Source organism: Odontesthes bonariensis, chromosome 6 (genome assembly GCF_027942865.1).
Source record: "Odontesthes bonariensis isolate fOdoBon6 chromosome 6, fOdoBon6.hap1, whole genome shotgun sequence".
Classification (NCBI taxonomy): Eukaryota; Metazoa; Chordata; class Actinopteri; order Atheriniformes; family Atherinopsidae; genus Odontesthes; species Odontesthes bonariensis.
In genome coordinates, this window is record NC_134511.1 from 124,578 (window position 1) to 143,957 (window position 19,380).

A 19,380-nucleotide genomic window follows, 5' to 3' on the forward strand; every position below is an offset into this window, starting at 1 on the left:
TGACCTCAGATCAGTTCCTGACCTCAGATCAGATCCTGACCTCAGATCAGTTCCTGACCTCAGATCAGTTCCTGACCTCAGATCAGATCCTGACCTCAGATCAGATCCTGACCTCAGATTAGTTCCTGACCTCAGATCAATGACCTCAGATCAGTTCCTGACCTCAGATCAGATCCTGACCTCAGATCAGTTCCAGACCTCAGATCAGTTCCTGACCTCAGATCAGATCCTGACCTCAGATCAGTTCCTGACCTCAGATCAGATCCTGACCTCAGATCAGTTCCAGACCTCAGATCAGTTCCTGACCTCAGATCAGATCCTGACCTCAGATCAGTTCCTGACCTCAGATCAGATCCTGACCTCAGATCAGTTCCTGACCTCAGATCAGTTCCAGACCTCAGACCTGGTTCTGCTCTGGCCCGGGTCTTGTCTCCCCGGGTTTAGCCTCGCAGGCTGCATGTGTTCTGAAACATGAATCTTTTCTCAGATCAAACTGAAAGCTAAACACCAAACAGAACTCCGCAGCTGTTCCATCCCATAATTATTGATCCCATAATTACTGATCCCATAATTATTGATCTAAGCTCAGTTTCTGCTTCTTCCATGATGCTGCTGCAGCGCGAGCTGCTGTCGTCACCCGCCGTGTTGCTATGGCAGAGCAGACAGAGCACGAGGGCCTCACACAAACGCATGCACGCGCACACACAGCCTGACTGATGGGCCGCCGGTTCCCGGCAGGTTTTCCCGGTTCTGTCCCGGTTCTGTCCCGGTTCACTCACCCACAGTTCGGTGCCCCAGTTGCAGCTCATGGTTCCGGTGCGCGTGTCACCTCCTCCGCTGCCGCTCCTCGCGCTGCTCCGCCTCTCGGTACCGCGCGACTATCACCGCGAGCTGCCGCTGCCCGCCGCGCGCATCCTCAGCACCACACCGGCGGTCCGTGCACGTGTGGAAGTGCGAGTCTGTCTGCAGCAGCACGAGCAAAAAAGATGTGGTCGCGCGCAGCGCGTCTCTCCGGAGAGCTCTTTGTCGTCAGTGAGGAGTGTGCGCGTGAATATCTATACATTTTTATCAGAGTAAAGCGCATGCGCAGTGACAGCCCCGCCCTGATGTCACAGATGACAACAAAAAGAATTCCGACATGCAGGAAGAAACCAGCGGAATCAGTGTGGGTCATGATCAATATGAATGATCAATACTATTAATGATCAATAATAATGATCAATAATAATGATCAATATTATTAATTATCAATAATAATGATCAATATTATTAATTATCAATATTAATGATCAAAGCTGATAAAGATCAGTGTGACACCAACAGCAGGCGGCGCTGTTCCCCAGATCAGGTGTTCATGGTGATGATGATGATGATGATGATGATGATGATGATGATGAAGAGGTCTTCTCTGTCGACACCAGCTGACCTGAAGAGTAATCAGACCGAACACATCGTTACACCAGAAACTAACCAGAAACTAACCAGAAACTAACCAGAACCTAACCAGAACCACAGCTCCAGTCATCGGACTGATGGGACCAAACTGCCTCCTGATTGGTGGACTACTTCCTGAACTGTGTAAGAGTTCAAATATCCAGGAAATAAAAACTCCTGAAATTAAAGATCTCTGTTCAAAGATCACAGATCAGGAGGGTGTGGGTACAGGTTAGGGTAACACTAACCCTAACCAGGTTAGGGTAACACTAACCTGGTTAGGGTAACACTAACCCTAACCCAGGTTAGGGTAACACTAACCTGGTTAGGGTAACACTAACACTAACCAGGTTAGGGTAACACTAACCCTAACACTAACCAGGTTAGGGTAACACTAACCTGGTTAGGGTAACACTAACACTAACCAGGTTAGGGTAACACTAACCTGGTTAGGGTAACACTAACACTAACCAGGTTAGGGTAACACTAACCCTAACACTAACCAGGTTAGGGTAACACTAACCTGGTTAGGGTAACACTAACACTAACCAGGTTAGGGTAACACTAACCCTAACACTAACCAGGTTAGGGTAACACTAACCTGGTTAGGGTAACACTAACACTAACCAGGTTAGGGTAACACTAACCCTAACCCAGGTTAGGGTAACACTAACCTGGTTAGGGTAACACTAACACTAACCAGGTTAGGGTAACACTAACCCTAACACTAACCAGGTTAGGGTAACACTAACCTGGTTAGGGTAACACTAACACTAACCTGGTTAGGGTAACACTAACACTAACCAGGTTAGGGTAACACTAACCTGGTTAGGGTAACACTAACACTAACCAGGTTAGGGTAAAACTAACTCAGGTGAGGCTCTGCTCAGGCATCAGTCTGATCCGGGTTCTTTATAAAAGTGATGAAAATGGCTGCTCATCACACAGGTAACCTCTCCTGAGTTTAATGAGACAAAATGCTTCAACAGCCTCAAACATTCGTCTTCATCCCAAAGAGGCCGATTCCTCTCAAAGTTTGGAAATTTGGAAATATTGATTGTGACACCAAATGGAGACATTTTTAAATCCAGGTTAAAAACATTTCTGTTCTCATGTGTCTATGCATGAAATCTGCACGCTATCTTTGAACTTATCTGGACTGTTGCTGGTTTTTAATCATTTAAGTGATTTTATTTGTTTCTCTTTATATTCTTTTATGTATTTTAATGCTTCTTCCACTCCCTGCTGCAATGCTTTTATTTTATGTTAAGCACTTTGAACTGTTTGTACATGAAATGTGCGATATAAATAAGTTTGAACTTTGATTTGATGACTCACTCATCTGCAGCTCAGATTCTCACCTGAACACACCTCCAGGGAGTTTTATTGATCACTGCAGTAACTCGACTTTACAACAACTGATAAATCGATCAGTGAGTTCATTTCAGTTCACTGTGGCAGACGTTTTCCCTCCTGAAACTTTCATCTCACATAATCAGCCATCACGAAAATCCATGATTGATTATTAGTGTCATCAAACCAATTGATCAACTCTGCTAAATAAAAACACTAAAACACGTGTGAAAAAAATAAATTACACTTTATTTTAACATCGTATGAACAGAAAAATAAACAGGCGAGTTCACATCCGACAGGTGTCGTGGAACGCCTCCAGGGTCCTAAAGTCCCTCCATGTTGGGGGAAGCCCGTCCTGCAGGAAACGTCCACAGCGCTGACATGGGGACTGGAAGAGCTTAATGTAGCTGCGGAGCCAGGTCTGCGGGGACAGGGGGGACAGGTGAGACAGGTGAGCTACATACAGGTGAGACACATACAGGTGAGCTACACACAGGTGAGACACATACAGGTGAGCTACACACAGGTGAGACACATACAGGTGAGCTACATACAGGTGAGACACATACAGGTGAGACACATACAGGTGAGCTACACACAGGTGAGACACATACAGGTGAGCTACATACAGGTGAGACACATACAGGTGAGACACATACAGGTGAGCTACACACAGGTGAGACACATACAGGTGAACTACACACAGGTGAGACACATACAGGTGAGCTACATACAGGTGAGCTACATACAGGTGAGCTACACACAGGTGAGCTACACACAGGTGAGCTACACACAGGTGAGCTACACACAGGTGAGCTACATACAGGTGAGCTACACACAGGTGAGCTACACACAGGTGAGCTACACACAGGTGAGACACATACAGGTGAGCTACACACAGGTGAGCTACACACAGGTGAGACACATACAGGTGAGCTACACACAGGTGAGACAGATACAGGTGAGCTACACACAGGTGAGCTACATACAGGTGAGCTACACACAGGTGAGCTACACACAGGTGAGCTACACACAGGTGAGCTACACACAGGTGAGCTACATACAGGTGAGCTACATGCTACACACAGGTGAGGTACACACAGGTGAGGTACACACAGGTGAGCTACATACAGGTGTATTACATACAGGTGAGCTACATACAGGTGAGCTACACACAGGTGAGCTACACACAGGTGAACTACATACAGGTGAGCTACATACAGGTGAGCTACACACAGGTGAGCTACATACAGGTGAGCTACACACAGGTGAGCTACACACAGGTGAGCTACACACAGGTGAGCTACATACAGGTGAGCTACATACAGGTGAGCTACATACAGGTGAGCTACACACAGGTGAGCTACACACAGGTGAGCTACATACAGGTGTATTACATACAGGTGAGCTACATACAGGTGAGCTACACACAGGTGAGCTACACACAGGTGAACTACACACAGGTGAACTACACACAGGTGAGCTACACACAGGTGAGCTACACACAGGTGAGCTACATACAGGTGAGCTACATGCTACACACAGGTGAGGTACACACAGGTGAGCTACATACAGGTGAGCTACACACAGGTGAGCTACACACAGGTGAGCTACATACAGGTGAGCTACATACAGGTGAGCTACATGCTACACACAGGTGAGGTACACACAGGTGAGCTACATACAGGTGAGCTACACACAGGTGAGCTACACACAGGTGAGCTACATACAGGTGAACTACACACAGGTGAGACACATACAGGTGAGCTACATACAGGTGAGCTACACACAGGTGAGCTACATACAGGTGAGCTACACACAGGTGAGCTACACACAGGTGAGCTACACACAGGTGAGCTACACACAGGTGAGCTACATACAGGTGAGCTACACACAGGTGAGCTACACACAGGTGAGCTACACACAGGTGAGACACATACAGGTGAGCTACACACAGGTGAGCTACATGCTACACACAGGTGAGGTACACACAGGTGAGCTACATACAGGTGAGCTACACACAGGTGAGCTACACACAGGTGAGACACATACAGGTGAACTACACACAGGTGAGACACATACAGGTGAGCTACATACAGGTGAGCTACACACAGGTGAGCTACATACAGGTGAGCTACACACAGGTGAGCTACACACAGGTGAGCTACACACAGGTGAGCTACATACAGGTGAGCTACACACAGGTGAGCTACACACAGGTGAGCTACACACAGGTGAGACACATACAGGTGAGCTACACACAGGTGAGCTACACACAGGTGAGACACATACAGGTGAGCTACACACAGGTGAGACACATACAGGTGAGCTACACACAGGTGAGCTACATACAGGTGAGCTACACACAGGTGAGCTACACACAGGTGAGCTACACACAGGTGAGCTACACACAGGTGAGCTACATACAGGTGAGCTACATACAGGTGAGCTACACACAGGTGAGCTACACACAGGTGAGCTACATACAGGTGTATTACATACAGGTGAGCTACATACAGGTGAGCTACACACAGGTGAGCTACACACAGGTGAACTACACACAGGTGAACTACACACAGGTGAGCTACACACAGGTGAGCTACACACAGGTGAGCTACACACAGGTGAGCTACATACAGGTGAGCTACATGCTACACACAGGTGAGGTACACACAGGTGAGCTACATACAGGTGAGCTACACACAGGTGAGCTACACACAGGTGAGCTACATACAGGTGAGCTACATGCTACACACAGGTGAGGTACACACAGGTGAGCTACATACAGGTGAGCTACACACAGGTGAGCTACATGCTACACACAGGTGAGCTACATGCTACACACAGGTGAGCTACATGCTACACACAGGTGAGCTACACACAGGTGAGCTACATACAGGTGAGCTACACACAGGTGAGGTACACACAGGTGAGCTACATACAGGTGAGCTACACACAGGTGAGCTACATGCTACACACAGGTGAGCTACACACAGGTGAGCTACACACAGGTGAGCTACACACAGGTGAGACACATACAGGTGAGCTACACACAGGTGAGCTACACACAGGTGAGCTACACACAGGTGAGACACATACAGGTGAGCTACACACAGGTGAGACACATACAGGTGAGCTACACACAGGTGAGCTACATACAGGTGAGCTACACACAGGTGAGCTACACACAGGTGAGCTACACACAGGTGAGCTACATACAGGTGAGCTACATACAGGTGAGCTACACACAGGTGAGCTACACACAGGTGAGCTACACACAGGTGAGCTACATACAGGTGTATTACATACAGGTGAGCTACATACAGGTGAGCTACACACAGGTGAGTTACACACAGGTGAACTACACACAGGTGAGCTACACACAGGTGAGCTACACACAGGTGAACTACACACAGGTGAACTACACACAGGTGAGCTACACACAGGTGAGCTACATACAGGTGAGCTACACACAGGTGAGCTACACACAGGTGAGCTACATACAGGTGAGCTACACACAGGTGAGCTACACACAGGTGAGACACATACAGGTGAGCTACACACAGGTGAGCTACATGCTACACACAGGTGAGGTACACACAGGTGAGCTACATACAGGTGAGCTACACACAGGTGAGCTACACACAGGTGAGACACATACAGGTGAACTACACACAGGTGAGACACATACAGGTGAGCTACATACAGGTGAGCTACACACAGGTGAGCTACATACAGGTGAGCTACACACAGGTGAGCTACACACAGGTGAGCTACACACAGGTGAGCTACATACAGGTGAGCTACACACAGGTGAGCTACACACAGGTGAGCTACACACAGGTGAGACACATACAGGTGAGCTACACACAGGTGAGCTACACACAGGTGAGACACATACAGGTGAGCTACACACAGGTGAGACACATACAGGTGAGCTACACACAGGTGAGCTACATACAGGTGAGCTACACACAGGTGAGCTACACACAGGTGAGCTACACACAGGTGAGCTACACACAGGTGAGCTACATACAGGTGAGCTACATACAGGTGAGCTACACACAGGTGAGCTACACACAGGTGAGCTACATACAGGTGTATTACATACAGGTGAGCTACATACAGGTGAGCTACACACAGGTGAGCTACACACAGGTGAACTACACACAGGTGAACTACACACAGGTGAGCTACACACAGGTGAGCTACACACAGGTGAGCTACACACAGGTGAGCTACATACAGGTGAGCTACATGCTACACACAGGTGAGGTACACACAGGTGAGCTACATACAGGTGAGCTACACACAGGTGAGCTACACACAGGTGAGCTACATACAGGTGAGCTACATGCTACACACAGGTGAGGTACACACAGGTGAGCTACATACAGGTGAGCTACACACAGGTGAGCTACATGCTACACACAGGTGAGCTACATGCTACACACAGGTGAGCTACACACAGGTGAGCTACATACAGGTGAGCTACACACAGGTGAGGTACACACAGGTGAGCTACATACAGGTGAGCTACACACAGGTGAGCTACATGCTACACACAGGTGAGCTACATACAGGTGAGCTACACACAGGTGAGCTACACACAGGTGAGACACATACAGGTGAGCTACACACAGGTGAGCTACACACAGGTGAGCTACACACAGGTGAGACACATACAGGTGAGCTACACACAGGTGAGCTACATACAGGTGAGCTACACACAGGTGAGCTACACACAGGTGAGCTACACACAGGTGAGCTACATACAGGTGAGCTACATACAGGTGAGCTACACACAGGTGAGCTACACACAGGTGAGCTACACACAGGTGAGCTACATACAGGTGTATTACATACAGGTGAGCTACATACAGGTGAGCTACACACAGGTGAGTTACACACAGGTGAACTACACACAGGTGAGCTACACACAGGTGAGCTACACACAGGTGAACTACACACAGGTGAACTACACACAGGTGAGCTACACACAGGTGAGCTACATACAGGTGAGCTACACACAGGTGAGCTACACACAGGTGAGCTACATACAGGTGAGCTACATGCTACACACAGGTGAGGTACACACAGGTGAGCTACATACAGGTGAGCTACACACAGGTGAGCTACATGCTACACACAGGTGAGCTACATGCTACACACAGGTGAGCTACACACAGGTGAGCTACATACAGGTGAGCTACACACAGGTGAGGTACACACAGGTGAGCTACATACAGGTGAGCTACACACAGGTGAGCTACATGCTACACACAGGTGAGCTACACACAGGTGAGCTACACACAGGTGAGCTACACACAGGTGAGCTACACACAGGTGAGCTACACACAGGTGAGCTACACACAGGTGAGCTACACACAGGTGAGACAGGTGAGACACAGACAGGTGAGACAGATTATTGATCAGTAATTAACCATCGTCTCACCATAAAGGATCGGACCACCACATCGGGCATCTGGGGCAGCTGGTAGTGCAGCAGGGCAGTGGTGGCATGGTCCGTTACCTAGCAACAAAACAACCAATCAGAGCGTGCACAGGGGGGCCCGGTGAGTACAGGAAGGATTGGTGCGTCTTACCTTTTGAAACACCTGGTACTGAGACTTGGTCCAAATGTCCAGCTGGGGAGGACAGACAGACAGGTTACCATGGAGACAGCCAGGTATCCGTCCTCACCCGTCAGGCAAACTTACCTTTCCGTCCTCGTTGTAAACGTTCTCGTTGAATCCTCGAACAACGGTTCTGTCGATGAAGAGCGAGCGCATCACAACGATGGCCTTCAGCACCTTCCCCAGCGTCACCTGAGAGGCAGACACACCTGTTACCTGGACACACCTGGTACCTGGACACACCTGGTAACCCTAACCCTGAAAAAGTTCTGTACCAGCAGCACGGCCGAGGTCCCGTTGGGTCTGAACAGCTCGATGCTCATATCAGGAAACATCCTGCCGATCCGAGCGATGACATCATCCACATACCTGCACACAGCAGAAGGTGAGGTACACTCCAGGTGCGCTACACTCCAGGTGCGCCACACTCCAGGTGCGCTACACTCCAGGTGTGCTACAAGTCTGTCTACAGGTACTTTGTGTTGTACATTGGACAGTACAGTGGTAGGATCGCCACCTTTCATGTTGGGGTCCTGTGTTCAAATCCCCTGAATGAAAGGTTCTACCTAACCCTAACCCTAATGAAAGGTTCTACCTAACCCTAACCCTAATGAATGGTTCTACCTAACCCTAACCCTAATGAATGGTTCTACCTAACCCTAACCCTGAATGAAAGGTTCTACCCAACCCTAACCCTAATGAATGGTCCTACCTAACCCTAACCCTGAATGAAAGGTCCTACCTAACCCTAACTCTAATGAAAGGTTCCACCTAACCCTAACTCTAATGAAAGGTTCCACCTAACCCTAACCCTGAGTGAAAGGTTCTACCCAACCCAAATGAAAGGTTCTACCTAACCCTAATGACTGGTTCTACCTAACCCTAACCTTAACCCTAATGAAAGGTTCCACCTAACCCTAACCCCTAATGAAAGGTTCTACCTAACCCTAACCCCTAATGAAAGGTTCTACCTAACCCTGAATGAAAGTTCTACCCAACCCTAATGAAAGGTTCTACCTAACCCTAACCCTGAGTGAAAGGTTCTACCCAACCCTAATGAAAGGTTCTACCTAACCCTAACCCTAATGAAAGGTTCTACCTAACCCTAACCCTAATGAAAGATTCTACCTAACCCTAACCCTAATGAAAGGTTCCACCTAACCCTAATGAAAGGTTTTACCCAACCCTATCCCTAATGAAAGGTTCCACCTAACCCTAACCCTAATGAATGGTTCTACCTAACCCTAATGAAAGGTTCCACCTAACCCTAACCCTAATGAAAGGTTCCACCTAACCCTAACCCTAATGAATGGTTCTACCTAACCCTAACCCTAATGAAAGGTTCCACCTAACCCTAATGAATGGTTCTACCTAACCCTAATGAAAGGTTCTACCTAACCCTAATGAAAGGTTCCACCTAACCCTAACCCTGAGTGAAAGGTTCTACCTAACCCTAATGAAAGGTTCTACCTAACCCTAACCCTGAGTGAAAGGTTCTACCTAACCCTAACCCTAATGAAAGGTTCCACCTAACCCTAACCCTAATGAATGGTTCTACCTAACCCTAACCCTAATGAAAGGTTCCACCTAACCCTAACCCTAATGAATGGTTCTACCTAACCCTAACCCTAATGAATGGTTCTACCTAACCCTAACCCTAATGAAAGGTTCCACCTAACCCTAATGAATGGTTCTACCTAACCCTAATGAAAGGTTCTACCTAACCCTAATGAAAGGTTCCACCTAACCCTAACCCTAATGAAAGATTCCACCTAACCCTAATGAAAGGTTTTACCCAACCCTATCCCTAATGAATGGTTCTACCTAACCCTAACCCTAATGAAAGGTTCTACCTAACCCTAATGAAAGATTCCACCTAACCCTAATGAAAGGTTTTACCCAACCCTATCCCTAATGAATGGTTCTACCTAACCCTTACCCTAATGAAAGGTTCCACCTAACCCTAACCCTAATGAAAGGTTCCACCTAACCCTAACCCTAATGAAAGGTTCTACCTAACCCTAACCCTGAGTGAAAGGTTCTACCTAACCCTAATGAAAGGTTTTACCCAACCCTAATCCTCCAGCAGGGGTCCAGGACCCCCTGATCAGTGTAAGTTGCTTTAGATAAAATAAATATGAACATAGTGTTGGTGTACTTTGTGGTGTTAGTGCATGGTGTTGGTCCCCACGGTAACCTTGGAACTCACTGAGGAGGCAGAACCAGGGTACTGGGCTGGACTTTGGGTCGTCTCTTGGCTGAAGCTCCCATCTGATTGGCTGATCGTTTGAGTGACTGCTGGTTCAACAGACTGGAGGCCAAACCGGCGTGATACTGCAGCTGCACACACACACAATGATGATCAGCATCAGTGTACTGGGATGGGGTTGCCATGGTAACGGCATCTCAGCCAGGGGCTCACCTTGTTGGACCACTTGTAGGCCTGCAGCAGCTGCGAGTACAGAGGAGTTTTGTCCTGAACCGGGTCCAGACTGAGCAGGCCGCTGTTGTGGAGCGGGTGGGACTCCGAGGGCCGGCCCACCAGACCGCTGAGGCGCTCCAACTCGCTGTCGGGTGGAGGAAACAGGAAGAGAATCAGCATGTTCATCCATCCATATTCTTATCTGAGGTCAGATCTCCTCCTGGGGATCCAGAGGGGAATATATAACCCCTCCAGTTCTGGGTCTGCCCCAGGTCTCCTCCCAGGAGGCGTCCTGACCAGATGAACCGGCGCCTCGACTCGTAGCTCCTCCCCCTTTCCTACCAGGTCGCTCACACCAAAAGAGACTTGAGCGACGCATCGTGAGTTGAGAGGATCGACTTTATGCATATGAGCAGCGGCTCGACAGATAATAGTCTGATAATTAGGATAGTTATGGTCCGATCTGGATTCCAAAGGCGGAAAGAAGACGGAAAAGAGCAGAAAGAGAGGAAAACCGTGGAGCAGAAATGGATCATCGCAGTCTCCGGTTTCCCAGAGCTGTGCGATACGTTTGTCTACAGAGGAAAAAATGGATGGCACCAATAGGGCGGGAACCAAAGACCTGCTTCCACTATGCAGTCCGGTACGGTTCGGTTCAGATCGGTTCTCTTATTTCAGTGTTTCCACTACCACCAAAGCGTAACGGTCCCATGGAACCCGTTTCCATGGAACCCGTTTCCATGGAACCCGTTTCCATGGAGCCCGTTACCATGGAACCCGTTCCCTTGAAACCCCTGAGGGTCCCCTTTGTACAGTGGGAACGCAGCTGACCCCAAAGCCCCCCGATGTGTTTCCATGGCGGATCTGCAGCTGACAGAAGGCCCAGAGTGCGATCCACAGTGAGAGAGGGAACCGACGCTTAGAGGCATCATTATATATGCCTGCTGTCTGGAAGCCCCGCCCCTTCGGGCGCTCAAGTCGCTTTAGGTGTGAGGTCAGCGCGGGCGGCGCCATGTGAGCGACCGCAGGGCCGCCCCGTAAAGCTGGATTTATAGCCGGCGTGGGACGTCAGAATGACGTTTGTGGCCTGGCGGCGCCATGAAGAGGCGGCGCGGCGTCGTGCACCAGCCGAACTGTGCACGTTCAGAGACGACAAACCGGACGGACCAACTGGAAAACAGGCTCACTTTGTGCAATTATCTGTAAATAAATGATGTCGCTCAGAATTTGCTGTTGTTTCATTCACTGGAAGCAGCTTTGAGCATCAGCGCTGTATAAAGCTGATCTATTATTGTTGTTGTTGTTATTATTATTGTTATTATTATTATTATTATTGTTGCATCCTGAAAGGTAACGATAATTCCCAAGTGTGTCCACTGAAGCATTATTATTTCATAACAAACAAACAAACCAAAGCTAACCCAGTACCCTTAAAGTCCTAAAGCAATGATCTAAGTACCGTGTCAGAGTATGATGGTGAGAACACAGAAACTTCTGCAGCTCATCAGCTGTTCTGTCAGGAATCTTTCGGTTTCCTCAGTAAGGTTCTCAGATGTTTCTGTTTCTTCTGTCAGAAACTGGGACTGAAAGTCAGCGCATTAAAACCCCCGGACTCACTTCAAACCTTCTGCCCATAAACCTGCTCTGAACTGTACCTTCTGTGACCTTTGCCCTGAGGCCATCACTCATGTGTCCTCATTGGAAAGGTTTCTGGCAACATTTGTGTCATTTTGTTGACTTAAAAATATCAGAAGCTTCCAGTTGTACTGGGAACATGTTCCTGTTTGGGTTTCACCTCAGTGGCTAAATTAATCCGAAGCTTTTCTTTATTCATTTATTAATTATCAAAGCTAAATTTCACATACACAAATGCAAAGTTTTTTAAAAAGAAAAACAAATTTCTATGTTTTTTTTTTAATTGAATTAAAGCAATACTTGCTCACAATTAAACCTTCAACTAATCATAAAGCAAAAACAACAATATGGGCTTGTTCCCAACTTATTATGGACGAACTGCCACCATCCGGGGTGAGCCTGTGGAGGTGGGGGGGGAATACAGCTACTCGGGTACAGTTTGACAGGCTTCTGAGGTTTTCTGCTAATACGGACGAGATCCTGAAAAAGTGCCACCAAAGACAATATCTGCTGAGGAAGCTGAGATCATTCGGAGTGAACAAAGCAATCCTCCTGACTTTCTATCGCCCCTTCATTGAGAGCGTCCTATCTTTTTCATTCTTTCCTGGTTCTGTTCCATCAGCCTGCAAGATGGAACACGACTTCACCAGAGTTCTCAAAAATGCATGGACACCCTGTTCCTCTGTGACCAACAGACACTCCGCACTGCTCACAGGATCTTACAGGACCTTCACACGTTCTTCACTCCGTGTTCGAGGGGCTCCCATCAGGTCGCAGGTTGCGCTGCCCACGCTGTAGAGCTGAAAGGAGGAGGGCCACCTTTTTCCCCAAAGCAATCCAGCTCATGAAGTCTGACCCCTCCCTGTCCCAACATCACTGCCCCCCCCCCCCTATTGACTCAATGCACTTTCATTTCACAGCACAGAGCACTTTGACTGTGTCAGAGGGTACTGACCAGAGTACCGGAAATGCTGCTAGGTGTGTTGCATTTCCGGTGCGAGAGAACTACAAACATGTCCGCTATCGACGAACATCCAGTCTTCAATACAACTCAATGGGATTTACAAAATGTCAAATAAAACACGACAGAAGCAACTTTTCGCTACGAAATGTGATTTTGAAAACGGACGTTTATGGTGCTTTTACGGACCTTTTAAGACATGCACCATGCTTGTCGTTCTGAAGCAGGTTGAGAAGAATCAAAATTAGGCAAATACCGGAGACAGCAGTAAACATCAAAAAAGCGGTGAGGGGGGGTTCTAAAATACAGGAATTCCCCTTTAAAGGAGAAGTTCTTTTTTTTTTTTTTTAAACCTGGACCTTATTTCTGGCATTAAATACGTTCATCTGCTCACAGATAACAGTTTAGTGAAAGCAATACAGCAATGTACTGATATTAGAAAACGTACTTTGTACTTTTGAATACTTAAGTATTTTTAAAAGTAAGTTCTTCAGTATTTTAACTTGAGTAAAATTTTGAACGGTTGGCAACCCTACTGCAGCCCCACCACACTAAGGACCCCCGGACCGGACTCACTTCAGACCTTCTGCCGGTAAACCTGCTCTAAAAGCCGCAGCCCCACCACACTAAGGACCCCCGGACCGGACTCACTTCAGACCTTCTGCCGGTAAACCTGCTCTAAAAGCCGCAGCCCCACCACACTAAGGACCCCCGGTCCGGACTCACTTCAGACCTTCTGCCGGTAAACCTGCTCTAAAAGCCGCAGCCCCATCGGACTGCAGCCCCACCACACTAAGGACCCCCGGTCCGGACTCACTTCAGGTCCCTGTTGACCGCCTGCAGGTTGTCCTGGAACTCGGCTATGAACTGCTTCTCGCGGCCCTCCAGCGTCTCGCGGTTCTTCATGCCATCCTTCAGGGACTCGAACACGCGGCTCACGCTCGAGCGCAGAGCTTGGATGCCGTTGATCGCGTGAGAGAAAGCGTCCAAATTCACCCCGACGTTCACCACGTCCGCCATTTTCTCAGCTTCGGCTCCGTTTCTTCCCCCCGCTTCTGGTGCGGCGCGGAGAGATGACGTCACGTAAATAATACAAAGGCAGAGCCTAGAGAAAAAGAGGGTTCGGGATGTTAAAAATATAAAAAAAAATATATTAAAAATATAAAAAATATATAAAAAATATATATTATAAATATTAAAAATTAATTCAAAAATATATAAAAAATATTAAAATATTAAAAATATTTTAAAAAATTCAAAAAGTTTAAAAAATATAAACAACATCAAATGCATTTTTAAAAATAAGATTAAAATTTGTTGTAGAACACTGTTATAATTGCAAAACAGATCTGGAAACAATAGAGATAGAGAGGTAGAGTTTATACAGGAGAGAGAGGTAGATTTATACAGGAGAGAGAGAGAGAGGTAGATTTATACAGGAGAGAGAGAGAGAGAGAGAGGTAGATTTATACAGGAGAGAGAGAGAGAGAGAGAGGTAGATTTATACAGGAGAGAGAGAGAGAGAGGTAGATTTATACAGGAGAGAGAGAGAGAGAGAGAGAGAGAGAGAGAGTTTATACAGGAGAGAGAGAGAGGTACAGTTAATACTGTAGAGATAGAGACAGAAAGATAGAGAGAGAGAGAGAGAGAGAGAGAGAGAGAGAGAGAGAGAGAGAGAGAGAGAGGGGGGGGAGAGAGAGGGAGAGAGGTAAAAAGGTGGAGAGAGGTAGGCTTTGACTTTCGGCCATCAGAACATTCGGAGCTCTGAGAGGAAGAAGAGGAATAAATAGAGAAACTTAAAAAAAAGAGAAGAAGAGAAGATTTAACCAGAAGTGAAAAAGGAGGAGAAGAAGAAGAAGCAACAAAGAGGAGTGGCAGCAGGAGGAAGAAGAAGAAGAAGAAGAAGAAGAGCATTTAATCAGCTTATCAAGAATCACTGAAGATCCTCTGACAGGTGAGTTCCAGGCAGCCTCTATGATGGGTCAGGGTAAAAAGAACAACTACAGACCTGTTTCTGACCTCTTTATATCCAGAAAGAACAGCTACAGACCTGTTTCTGACCTCTTTATGTCCAGAAAGAACAGCTACAGACCTGTTTCTGACCTCTTTATATCCAGAAAGAACAGCTACAGACCTGTTTCTGACCTCTTTATGTCCAGAAAGAACAGCTACAGACCTGTTTCTGACCTCTTTATATCCAGAAAGAACAGCTACAGACCTGTTTCTGACCTCTTTATATCCAGAAAGAACAGCTACAGACCTGTTTCTGACCTCTTTATATCCAGAAAGAACAGCTACAGACCTGTTTCTGACCTCTTTATGTCCAGAAAGAACAGCTACAGACCTGTTTCTGACCTCTTTATGTCCAGAAAGAACAGCTACAGACCTGTTTCTGACCTCTTTATATCCAGAAAGAACAGCTACAGACCTGTTTCTGACCTCTTTATATCCAGAAAGAACAGCTACAGACCTGTTTCTGACCTCTTTATATCCAGAAAGAACAGCTACAGACCTGTTTCTGACCTCTTTATATCCAGAAAGAACAGCTACAGACCTGTTTCTGACCTCTTTATATCAAGAAAGAACAGCTACAGACCTGTTTCTGACCTCTTTATATCCAGAAAGAACAGCTACAGACCTGTTTCTGACCTCTTTATATCCAGAAAGAATATCTACAGACCTGTTTCTGACCTCTTTATATCCAGAAAGAACAGCTACAGACCTGTTTCTGACCTCTTTATATCCAGAAAGAACAGCTACAGACCTGTTTCTGACCTCTTTATATCCAGAAAGAACAGCTACAGACCTGTTTCTGATCTCTTTATATCCAGAAAGAACAGCTACAGACCTGTTTCTGACCTCTTTATATCCAGAAAGAACAGCTACAGACCTGTTTCTGACCTCTTTATATCCAGAAAGAACAGCTACAGACCTGTTTCTGACCTCTTTATATCCAGAAAGAACAGCTACAGACCTGTTTCTGACCTCTTTGTATCCAGAAAGAACAGCTACAGACCTGTTTCTGACCTCTTTATATCCAGAAAGAACAGCTACAGACCTGTTTCTGACCTCTTTATGTCCAGAAAGAACAGCTACAGACCTGTTTCTGACCTCTTTATATCCAGAAAGAACAGCTACAGACCTGTTTCTGACCTCTTTATGTCCAGAAAGAACAGCTACAGACCTGTTTCTGACCTCTTTATATCCAGAAAGTTGTATTTAACCAGCTCAACGACTTTCTGAATGAAAGTGGAAGTCTTGATAACTTTCAATCAGGCTTCAGACGTCATCACAGCACTGAAACAGCTCTGGTTCTGTTAATGTTTCAGTCCTGGTTCTGTTAATGTTTCAGTCCTGGTTCTGTTAATGTTTCAGTCCTGGTTCTGGTAATGTTTCAGTCCTGGTTCTAGTAATGTTTCAGTCCTGGTTCTGTTAATGTTTCAGTCCTGGTTCTGGTAATGTTTCAGTCCTGGTTCTAGTAATGTTTCAGTCCTGGTTCTGGTAATGTTTCAGTCCTGGTTCTGGTAATGTTTCAGTCCTGGTTCTGGTAATGTTTCAGTCCTGGTTCTAGTAATGTTTCAGTCCTGGTTCTAGTAATGTTTCAGTCCTGGTTCTGGTAATGTTTCAGTCCTGGTTCTGGTAATGTTTCAGTCCTGGTTCTGGTAATGTTTCAGTCCTGGTTCTAGTAATGTTTCAGTCCTGGTTCTAGTAATGTTTCAGTCCTGGTTCTGGTAATGTTTCAGTCCTGGTTCTGGTAATGTTTCAGTCCTGGTTCTGGTAATGTTTCAGTCCTGGTTCTAGTAATGTTTCAGTCCTGGTTCTAGTAATGTTTCAGTCCTGGTTCTGGTAATGTTTCAGTCCTGGTTCTGTTAATGTTTCAGTCCTGGTTCTAGTAATGTTTCAGTCCTGGTTCTGGTAATGTTTCAGTCCTGGTTCTGGTAATGTTTCAGTCCTGGTACTGGTAATGTTTCAGTCCTGGTTCTGGTAATGTTTCAGTCCTGGTACTGGTAATGTTTCAGTCCTGGTTCTGGTAATGTTTCAGTCCTGGTTCTGGTAATGTTTCAGTCCTGGTACTGGTAATGTTTCAGTCCTGGTTCTAGTAATGTTTCAGTCCTGGTTCTAGTAATGTTTCAGTCCTGGTTCTGTTAATGTTTCAGTCCTGGTTCTGGTAATGTTTCAGTCCTGGTTCTGGTAATGTTTCAGTCCTGGTTCTAGTAATGTTTCAGTCCTGGTTCTGGTAATGTTTCAGTCCTGGTTCTGGTAATGTTTCAGTCCTGGTTCTGGTAATGTTTCAGTCCTGGTTCTGTTAATGTTTCAGTCCTGGTTCTAGTAATGTTTCAGTCCTGGTTCTAGTAATGTTTCAGTCCTGGTTCTGGTAATGTTTCAGTCCTGGTTCTGGTAATGTTTCAGTCCTGGTTCTGGTAATGTTTCAGTCCTGGTTCTAGTAATGTTTCAGTCCTGGTTCTAGTAATGTTTCAGTCCTGGTTCTAGTAATGTTTCAGTCCTGGTTCTGGTAATGTTTCAGTCCTGGTTCTAGTAATGTTTCAGTCCTGGTTCTGTTAATGTTTCAGTCCTGGTTCTGTTAATGTTTCAGTCCTGGTTCTAGTAATGTTTCAGTCCTGGTTCTAGTAATGTTTCAGTCCTGGTTCTGGTAATGTTTCAGTCCTGGTTCTGTTAATGTTTCAGTCCTGGTTCTAGTAATGTTTCAGTCCTGGTTCTGGTAATGTTTCAGTCCTGGTTCTGGTAATGTTTCAGTCCTGGTTCTGGTAATGTTTCAGTCCTGGTTCTAGTAATGTTTCAGTCCTGGTTCTGGTAATGTTTCAGTCCTGGTTCTGGACTTTCTGGAGCGGTCCTTAACTGGTTCAGGTCCTACTTAGAAGGCCGGAGTTATTTTGTTACTATTGGCAGCTATGAATCTGAGCGAGTGGCCATTGCTTGTGGAGTCCCCCAGGGGTCAATTCTTGGACCTCTTCTGTTTAACTTGTATATGCTCCCTTTGGGTCAGATATTGCAGAATTTTAACATCAATTAAATATATCCAGAAAGAACAGCTACAGACCTGTTTCTGACCTCTTTATATCCAGAAAGAACAGCTACAGACCTGTTTCTGACCTCTTTATATCCAGAAAGAACAGCTACAGACCTGTTTCTGACCTCTTTATATCCAGAAAGAACAGCTACAGACCTGTTTCTGACCTCTTTATATTGCAGAACTTTAACATCAATTATCACAGTTATGCAGACGATACACAACTTTATGTGTCTCTGTCACCGGACGACTGCAGCCCAGCAGACGTACTGTGTCAGTGTCTGGAGGAAGTAAACACCTGGATGAGAGAGAATTTTCTACAGTTAAATGAAGACCAAACTGAGATCATTCTGTTTGGGAGCAAAGAGAAGAGGGTCAGCGTTGGTAAATATCTTGAGACTCGGGCCCTTACAATCACTGAGCGAGTCGGTAACCTCGGAGTGTTGATAGACTCAGATCTGACTTTCAGCAGCCACATCAAAGCTGTCACCAAGGCAGCTTTTTACCACCTCAGAAACATCAGCAGAATTAAAGGTTTCCAGGAGAAACTCATCCATGCATTCATCTCCAGCAGACTCCATCACTGTAACTTTTAACTGGACTTCCCACAAAGAGCATTAAACATCTGCAGCTCATCCAGAACGCTGCTGCTGGAGCTTTAACCCGGACTAAGAGATCTGAACACATCACAGCAGCTTTAAAATCTTTACTCTGGCTTCCAGTCAGTCACAGAATAGATTTTAAAAGCCTGCTGATGGTTTACAATCTGTGATCTGTTCAGAGAATATAAAGCCAGCAGAGCTCTGAGATCCAAGGACTCAGGTCAGCTGGTCCAGTCCAGAGTCCAGACTAAACATGGAGAAGCAGCATTTAGCTGTTATGCTGCAAACAAGTGGAACAAACTGCC

General features: G+C 46.4%; 2 protein-coding genes across 3 annotated transcripts in view; both read right to left on the reverse strand.

Annotated features, from left to right (window-relative positions):
- The window catches only part of LOC142381754 (formin-binding protein 1-like), a 51,363-nt gene extending 50,301 nt beyond the window's left edge, over window positions 1-1,062 (reverse strand). For both annotated transcript variants that reach the window (XM_075466953.1, XM_075466952.1), the window contains exon 1: window positions 780-1,062. In XM_075466953.1, the coding sequence (XP_075323068.1) occupies window positions 780-809 (30 nt within the window). In that variant the 5' untranslated portion in view covers window positions 810-1,062. The remainder of the gene's footprint in view (window positions 1-779) is intronic.
- A 1,953-nt stretch (window positions 1,063-3,015) lies between these two features.
- On the reverse strand, window positions 3,016-14,496 carry med27 (mediator complex subunit 27). Its single transcript, XM_075468873.1, has 8 exons — window positions 14,262-14,496; window positions 10,849-10,993; window positions 10,636-10,766; window positions 8,702-8,795; window positions 8,511-8,618; window positions 8,397-8,438; window positions 8,246-8,323; window positions 3,016-3,211 (listed from the first exon to the last, which is right to left on the reverse strand). Exons 1-8 carry the CDS (start codon window positions 14,462-14,464, stop codon window positions 3,077-3,079), a joined length of 936 nt encoding a protein of 311 aa, XP_075324988.1. The 5' UTR covers window positions 14,465-14,496; the 3' UTR covers window positions 3,016-3,076.
- Window positions 14,497-19,380: the final 4,884 nt, after the last annotated feature.

Excerpts from the sequence above, each read along its gene's own strand:
- med27 (XM_075468873.1), bottom strand. The coding sequence starts at position 14,464 with ATGGCGGACGTGGTGAACGTCGGGGTGAATTTGGACGCTTTCTCTCAC. Across the intron at positions 10,994-14,261 it reads GCGGTCAACAGGGACCTGAA|CGAGTTGGAGCGCCTCAGCG; the intron begins GTGAGTCCGGAC and ends TCCACCCGACAG. Across the intron at positions 8,324-8,396 it reads AGTACCAGGTGTTTCAAAAG|GTAACGGACCATGCCACCAC; the intron begins GTAAGACGCACC and ends TTTTGTTGCTAG.